The sequence below is a fragment of the Anneissia japonica genome, unplaced genomic scaffold, assembly GCF_011630105.1.
Source record: "Anneissia japonica isolate Jap-2015-1 unplaced genomic scaffold, ASM1163010v1 scaffold287835_len3118868_cov185, whole genome shotgun sequence".
Taxonomy (NCBI): Eukaryota; Metazoa; Echinodermata; class Crinoidea; order Comatulida; family Comatulidae; genus Anneissia; species Anneissia japonica.
In genome coordinates, this window is record NW_022737223.1 from 2,530,359 (window position 1) to 2,539,746 (window position 9,388).

At 32.3% G+C, this 9,388-nt stretch overlaps 1 protein-coding gene across 1 annotated transcript; it reads right to left on the minus strand.

Moving 5' to 3' along the window:
• Positions 1–701: 701 nt before the first annotated feature.
• LOC117117152 lies at positions 702–8,552 on the minus strand. The gene is made up of 15 exons (XM_033261363.1): positions 8,529–8,552; positions 7,710–7,784; positions 7,415–7,471; positions 6,176–6,243; positions 5,973–6,044; positions 5,190–5,254; positions 4,586–4,643; positions 4,261–4,291; positions 4,007–4,070; positions 3,793–3,847; positions 3,139–3,231; positions 2,652–2,740; positions 2,111–2,163; positions 1,370–1,398; positions 702–1,052 (listed from the first exon to the last, which is right to left on the minus strand). The coding sequence occupies exons 1-15, from the start codon at positions 8,550–8,552 to the stop codon at positions 1,016–1,018; spliced, it is 870 nt and encodes a 289-aa protein (XP_033117254.1). The 3' UTR covers positions 702–1,015.
• Between the last annotated feature and the right edge of the window lie 836 nt (positions 8,553–9,388).

Consider the following 9,388-nt stretch of genomic DNA (forward strand, 5'->3'; position numbering starts at 1 on the left):
AGGCCCAGGGAGGGACTTTCATATATATACGGGCCATTCATGGTGGGGCTAAGGAAAGAATATTTATGATTATGACACCTCCACTACCTGTGAGCGCTAAACGATTGTCACTGGCAATCAGAATGGATAGTCATTAAAAACGATCCATTGCACACGTGGCGTCGTGTTGCGTTTTTCATAGAATCAAGTCAGGCGAAGTGAGTGCCTGGGTTAATGAACCTTTCTGGAGTGTCAATAATAAAAAATTAAAAAAAAGACGAACTGGCCAATCAGAGTTATCGCTAAGAATACATGCTTATCCCACGAACATGTGTGTCCCACACATTTACACTACCTTTTTTGAGACCTTAGCAACAATATCCAAGGGGCGGGGCTTAGCAGAAATGGCCGTTGCTGTAAATTTAATAAATAAGACACAATCATACAACTTATATTATCATTTGCATTATATAAAGAAATCAGTTGATCTTATAGTAGCCAGATACTGTAACCATTCTTCAAAGATATAACTTTTTTAATAAAATGCAGATGATGAATACATTGTATGATTTGTTTGCATGCCATGACCTTTGACATACACATGCACACTTGGAAATACAAGATGGTATATTATATTTATACACAACACATGACATCAAACAATAACACATTGTTAAGAAACAAACAATATTTATTCTGTATGTTCAACCATACTTTTTTAAGTGGCTTTAGCTGTGCAAGTTAAACATCAACAGGAAAATAAAACTGAAATGCCTTGGAGCGTCCCAAACAACAGTACACTACTGTAAATCATAAAAAGCAAAGTGTTTGACAAGCCATGCTAACCATCTGTTCCTCAATAAAACATGACGTTCGTCATTCAGGGGGATTCTCTGAAATTATAACTACTTGCTTGTCACTAATTAACTCTTAATGAGGACGAACCACCTCCACATTTTCTACCCATTACAAATTATTGGAATGTTTTTCAGGTTACGAGTCCAGTCATCACAATTTTACTAGATTAAAAATGCCCTTACATTCTTGGTATCTGACTTGACAAAGGCGTAGAACTAAAAAGAAAATAAAATTAAAAATATATAATAGATATATATTTCATTCATGACGTAAATCTTATCACCATTGTTTAATTTATATATCATTCTTTCCATATTTATAAACAAATTATTTATTAACATAATCATTAGTGTATCATATTATGTTTGACTAGTTATCACTGAAATGAAAGTTTTTTATTTTTTTTCTTGACATTATCATTATCATAAGCAATAAAATATATGTTTTCCATCCACCTTAATTCTATCCCTCACCTCATATCAATTTTTTAAAGAACTGTTTTAAGAAAAATATTTAAAAATTGAATACTTACATTAACGGTTGATGGCGAGTGTTACTCAGCTGAAAATAATAACACAGGAATTTAATATGGAAAAACTACAATTGATGATTTTAACAAATGTTTTAACTGAAATTACACAGAAACGGTATTGAAACAAGCTGATGAATTTATGCTGTTATTTTGAAATTGCATTTTACATACACATCGCAATTAAACAATCTGAAGAACAGATACTGTAAAACATTGAATAGAAGCCCTGGGCTATTTTTTAGGACCCTTGGAGGGGCTACTTTTCAAGATGGGCCTCTTTTCGAGATGCGGATCATTTCGAGTTTACTTTTGTAAATTAAAGAGGGCTTCTTTTCTAAAATTAATGCTGTAAATTTTGGAATTGCTACTACAGCATACAACATTTTTCAACTATTGAATTTAAAAATTCTGTTAATTATTTTTTAAATTTTAAATGCTAGTAAAATGAAATAATATTGATATTGACACGCTATCATAATCAATGATAACATCAGTTTGAATGCAAGTACTATCTTGAAAGAAGCCCATATTATCTTGATTAGAAGGCCATGGGCTTCATTTCGCGATGGCTTCTTTTCAAGATTGCTTTTGCAAATTGAAGAGGGGACTTCTTTTCGAGATGGGCTCCTTCTTGAGATTAAGGCCATGGGACTTCTATTTAAGGTTTTTTACGTATTTGAAAACAAGTGATAACTTGTACATTAAGTTATTCAATTACAAGCTCAAAGAAAGATGACATACCTGTATTGGTTTCTTGTTTGTATCACCATATTTTGGTGTATGTTGCCGATTATCTATCAGTCAGAATAGAAAGTAAATTGTAATAAATAGTATGCTATAGAGGGCGCTCTTTAAATTAAACTCAAAACACAAGGTACAGTACCCAGATTTTAAAATGTCACATTTGTATTCAAAATATTATTATTAAAATAATTATACACTATTTTAAAGATGTATTGTCACATGCTAAATGCCAAAAAAATCATAAAAATATTTTTTGAAATTAACTTGCCCATTTTGAAGTACATTAACATAAAAGTCTACCCATCAGTTTACAGCGAAAAATGATAGAAACACTTCCAGTCACTGGAAGTGTTTTATTATTTTTTTTGTAATTATTTGGTTTAAAAATCAGGGTACACATTTTTTAAATTCAATAATTTTTATGCTATTGCAATATGAGCAAGTTTATTTCAAAATTATTTTTAATGATTTTTTGACATTAGCAAGGGACAATACATCTTTAGGTAATTTAATTTAATTTATTTTATTTTACACCTACCCATCATGTAGCGCTTCATTTGTGAAAATTGGCTCTGTGAAGATGAAATATGATCTCTTCCACTGACATTGAAACCATCACCACCACTTCTGAAGAATCGAGACAAATATAATAATATTTTATTTTATTTCAACTACAACCAATAGTGGTATCACCCATTACAGGATGTCTTAAAATACACATACTATATATAAATATATATTACAATAAAAATGTATTATTTTATGTAAAAACAATAATAATAATGATAAATAAAATAAAAAATATTAAAAAATAATACAGTAGATACCCCTCCTTTGGGACACAATTATGGGAACAACCCTATTAAGGGGACACTATTTCAGCCACGAAATGAGTGAAAGTATATCTCTTAACACTACAGGCAACCGCTATTCAGGGGACACCCCTATTACGGGGACACTTTTTTGGCCCCAAAGGTATCCCCTTAATATTGGTTCTACTGTAATAGTTTCAGATCCTGCTGTACCTGTTATACATCGGACTAGTTATCATAGGTGAAGATGTCTTATTGAGGCCAGGTGTTGTTGGAGCCAATAGCCTACCAGGTGTGGTGCTAGGCCTAGATAAAAGAAACACTGTAATTGATTTTTTTTTTATATTTCTCATTCTTGCCTTCTTTATGGGTCGTTCACAATTATCAATTATTTTCACAAGTGTAAAACAGTACGATAGGGGAGGGGGTAGACAAATTTGTACACTTTTAAATATGCATGAAAATGTTGATTTAAAATAACATACAATATTTAAAGTAATAGATTTTTATGACCAATTATAATGCAACCATAGATATAATATACATTTTTAAGTAACTACTGTAGTATAGAACTTTAGTTGCTAATCAACATTTTTTATGAGGGGAGGGGGGATATTGAAGAAGAGTACTGTTTGTACACTTGCGAAATGTTGATAATTGTGAACAACCCCTTAGTAATGCTCTCTTTATGAGGATTAGGGCGTACATTTGTTTTTGGTGTGAGAAAAAAGTCTGCCAAATATTGCCACAGGAGTTATTAATGAATCATAAAAACAATTAAAAAAAAAATTATCCTTTCATACTTGAATAAATAGTCGAGAGGCAGGTAGCACATTTGAATTTAAATTTCTGGTTGTTTTTGTTTACCGTTTTGGGTAACCTGATGGTGTTTTCCTTGTTCCTGAATTTCCTGGTGTCGTTCCTACAAATGCAAAACAAACATAATCAGGTTTTGTTTAACATTATTTATAAGTTTTTAGTTTTCTTTTCAATGCAGCAAGTGACATGTAGATAATAATAATAAGAGGAAAGAAAACTTGTTTTTAGTCACTTCATTAAATATTTTAATTATAGTGCTCACCCAATCTACCATTGATGGGAGGGGTTCGTAGACTGATCCTTGCTGGTCCTTGAGGTGTTCTTATCTATATTTTAAAAAAAAAACAAACCATGTGAAATATTGAAAATATAAGCGACATGGGGAAGATGTATGCAGTACGTAGGGCAAGACTTTCTTTATATCTAATTGTGTTTGAAAAATTTTCATATCAATAGAGTATTGAACTGAATGAAAACAATAAATTTCAAGGAAAGACGATGTGGTAGAAAACTTACCATCTGTGGAGTATGATTCCCATCCTGGGACCTGAGGAAGATGTACCACAATTTAATTTTTTATGCCATATACATGCTCTATAACTCTCTTTAAGAGGTTCAGAAATTGGGAATATTTTTTGTTTTGAAATAAATCTGGAGACTATATGCAAGAACTGAACCAAAGACCTTGGAAATTAAGGGTGGGCACTTTAATCATAAAGTCACATCTCTAACAAAAGATATATATTTCATGAACTACATAAGGAACATGCTGAGCACAGGTATTATAATGTATGCACAATGGAAAAAGAATAATTTTAAAAATCCAATAGAATGAACATACCTGTTTAACTTACTGGTGAGGGTGTAAGGAGAATTGAGGATTGGTGAAGGTGTTACAGCTATAGAGAAATGAATATTTATATTTTATAATTTAGTTTATAAAACAATTTTCCAAATTACAAACATTTTTTTTACAAATCTATAATATATATATTAAGGGAATTTGTTGTTGAGAAGAATCTTTGAGGGGCTTTTATTTGAGGGATGCGTTCATTTATTTTGGTGTAAAACGGATACATATAATACTCAAATAAATGCTCATTAATTTCAATGTAAATGTGGAGAACTACAACACATAATTACGGTCAAAATGTGTTATTGCGTGATCATGAAGACTTATTGATCCCCAACCAGGTTAGAAAAAATGTAATTCTACTGGAGTAGAACATTAATAGAATGTGTTGAGAATGATGTTGCTTCCATTGGTTTTCTTTAGTCATTTGATGAAAAAATAAACATTTATTTAAGGGAGGCGTTTATTCCAAATGGAGCTCTAGAGGGGGTGTATATTCGATGGGGCGTTTATTCAAAGCGTGGCATCTATTCGATTAAATATGGTATTTTTATCACTTTACTGTATTATCATTTTTATTTATGGTACTTACATCTTGATGCCATTCCAGGGTTCAAAGGCGAAGTCCTCTGAAGGATACGTCCAGGTGTTCCACACCTTAAAGAAAACATTGTAATGAATTATTTTATTTATATACTTATTACAATTGTTTGGTCAAGTGGACCTGTATACGTTAGTCATGGTGGGTAACACATTGACTGCCAAGCCTTTTTTTCCCTACTGTAGTTCTATCCTGAACGCCAAGGTATTAAGAGTGCCACCATTATGTAAATCATTCCCACTGGCTGTAGAAACACGAACAAACATGTGGTAGTTATTTTTAGATCATTACTTCCGGGAACTTCACTGAACCTCCAGGGTGAGAGTTCATATTCTGGTGACCACTGGCATCAAGTTTATGTTACGATAGTGGTATGTTGGACAAATGTGGACGTAAACTCGCGTCACTGGCGCCCTGAGCGAACCCTGTTGGACATTCACCCACGTCCCTGCCAGTGAAAGCTTTAATGCAATACATATATAATAAAAAAACATTACAATACACTATCATCAATAACTATTACAATGGTAAACAATTATTATAAGGAAATTGTAACATCAACTTTTTCAGGCAATATGGCTCCTTCATGTTACTATTTTCCAATACAGCATCATAACTTTGCAATAATATCTCATTATTGTACTGTTTAATAAGAAATAAGGATTACCCGAGCCTTGAATGACAAGCTAGTAAAAGCTAAATGGTATAAAATATTTCTACTGTAGGATAAGCACACAAAAGTTGAAGTACAAAGTATAGGGTATTAATGATTACCTTCTTTTTACAGGAGATTCTTCAAGTAGACTTCGTAAGTGGTTGTTTTCTTCAGTAAGTAATTTAATCTCCCTAAAAATAAGAGCAAAAAATGCATCATGTTTCTTATATGATGTTATTACCTACATAAAACATAAATGACTTTCACTGTACGTTCAGTATAATATTATAAAAAAATTGAAGATTCCTGTACTGTAGTGTACCTCTCTAAGATGTCAAGCGTCTCGGATCGCTTCCTGGCTTCAGCCAGCATACTGTTCTGTTTCAATATCTACAAATGCATTATTAAAATCAGGATTAACACAGTATTCATTTATTTCATAGTATAATAATGGTAGGAGTATTAAGGAAAGCTTTTTTAGGTCTAAACCTTCAACTAGCACAAAGTAACCACATTTTTAGCAAACAGAAGTGCTCATCAGATTGGAGATAGGACCCCAGTTAGTGGTCTGCCTAACCACACATCCAAACTCTAGTTGCCACCCCATCCAAGGACCTCATAGTACCACCATTTTCATACCGAGAAACAATAATAATAATGGTAAACTTATACAGCGCATTATGAAAATACCTCTATGCACTTCATATTATCATTACCTCAGTCATTGGAGCAAACACCTATGGAACACAAACTCAGTTTCCTGGGGGAGTATTCCATAATGTTGCGTTAGCTACATCAGCGCATTTTGGCATTTTACCCTACAAGGTACCCACTTATACTCCTGGGTGGAGAGGAGCATTGCAGATAAAGTGCCTTGCCCAAGGAAACTAGCAAAATGTACAGTGAGGGATTCAAACCTCGACCTCGAGGTTTGGAATCGAAATTGTTCTCGCTGCGCCAAACTACTTCAGTAAAAAGCAACTTCTCCCAATGGGCTTGGTTTGCTTTATTGATAAGTCTCTTTGTGAGGATAAATTTCTTTTCACAGTATAGCATTTTATATGACAAATATCTGTCACTTGCCCATGGGTATATTAATATAATATAATAATGCCCATATATAGATGTGATATGCCATAATCATGCCCATAAATGTGCAAATCACACAAATTTGTCACATAAAATTTATGATAGGTATTTTTTTTTTACCATATTTATAGAGGGTGACCTTTTCATCGTATCCTAGAAAGTAGGCTAATATTCAGTGGCCCTCTTTCAAATAAATAAAATTGAATGTGATGCTTTTTTCAGCGAAGCCTCTTTATGAGGCTTAGGGAGTGGAGTTGTTTTTAGTTGTGAGAAAAATGTTTGCTGTCATAGGAATTGAACCCAGGACCCTGGGATTAGAAGTCAAGCATCTTAACTACTAAGCTATTTAACTCCACTCTAGTACAGACATTGCTTTAATGGTGACTATTTACAGGATTTGAACCTAGGACCCTGGTATTAGAAGGAAAGCATCTTAACCACCAGCTACAGCTCTGCTATTACATTACTCTACCTCTTGTTTCCGATGAGATGCAAGGAGCTGCTTGTGCTTTTGCTGAAATTCAAGGATCTGAAAATAAAAAATATTGAATAACAGTGTCTTGACCAGCTCATTATATAACTATATAAGTAAGATTTGGGAATTATTGTTCGGAAATTTATTGTCTCAATTATGACCATTTATTATTAGTCCTACCAACTGAGCTATACGAGGCCTAACCTTCATTCTCTTGGATTTTCCACAAGAAATCTTAAACCAGATGTGTAACCTGAGTAAATAAATATAATAAAGGAATTGATATACTCACCTGTATTACCTGTTTAAGGTGTTTTTTCAAAATATCTGCAGGGTCCTGAAAGAAAATCTCCACATCTGGTTTTAGCTGTTGAAGAATAATAAAATGCTTAAACTGGTAGGTAAATCAAATTTAATATAATATTTAAATGGTTGCGATAATTTGTGTACATTACCTGTGATGTCAGTGGTATGATTGTAATAATTTGTGTACATTACCTGTGATGTCAGTGGTATGATTGTAATAATTTGTGTACATTACCTGTGATGTCAGTGGTATGATTGTAATAATTTGTGTACATTACCTGTGTGTACCCTGAATAGGGCTGTCCTAAATGAGGGGTTCTACTGTTCCTTAGCCCAATCTTTAATTACAGGAAGTTGTATGTAATAAATTCCATTTTATATATATTTAAGTTACCCTAATGAATAATATAAACATTGATTCTAGAAATCAGAAAAAAAAACCACCAATATTTAACTATATTTTAATGGTTAACCTATAATGTGGAAATGAATTATGAAATGTTCTATAATAATTAAATTATAATTATTGATGAAATGGATATTTTCCTATTGTTTTGTAAAGGTTTTGAAAGTATAATTCAATATAGATTAAATTACCCTTAATATTTATTTATGATAATTCTAAATAAAATTAAATTGTCTTATATTGATAAATGGATTTAGCGTTTTCATAATTGTTTTTAAAATTTAAATTTCAAAAACATGGACTTTCAGATTTGTATTATAAATTTAATATTAAATACAAGAAATGATATACATGTCTGTCTATTTTTTGGTATGTTGCTATTTAGGTCCTCATAGATACATGTTTTATGAAATCGAAAGCCATTTATTTTGCTGAGAAGAAACAAATAATTTTATTATTAATTATTATACTATTATTATTATTATTATTATTATTATTATTATTATTATTATTATTATAGAGATGACGACGCCGTTGATGATGAGGATGTTGATCATGGAGATTGATTTACTATTCACGTTTATAATACTACATTCAGTCTACACCAAAACATTGTATTCACAATTTACTTATTATCCTAAGTGATAAATACAAACAAAATGTATCTTTCCAATATAATTATACTTGTATTATATGCAAACCCATCACACTTCGTGCGCGTATTGCAAATTTTGTTTTCACGAAGTAACACAGAGTACGTAAAAGCATTACTACAAAAGCATGTTGCAAATTTGTGTTTTCACGAAGTAACACAATAGTTTTAAGTTAATTATCAGCTAATTAAAATAAAGTCATTATTATTTTTAATACAAATCATAAGCTTCAACCTTTTGAGTTCAACGTATGTTAAACTTAGCCCCGATTTAAGCTGTTTTATGGTCAGAATTCAAATTCTTTTCGTGCAGATTACTTCAAAAACGATTTTCTCGAAATGGAAATTTTGCTCAAATCGCGTATTGTGTTAGTTCGTGATGTGAGCGACAAATAAAGAGTGTGGCGCACTGTGTTAGGCTTTCAATCGGAAGGTCGGGGGTCGACACCGATGCTCATCATACTGCTTGTGTCCTTGGGCAAGACACTTTATCTGCATTTGCCTCTCTTCACCCAGGTGTATAAATGGGTACCCGTCTGGAGGTGAATGACACCATTAATTAGGAATACTCCCTCTGGAGTGGAGGAGGTTATAGGTTGTGTAAGAT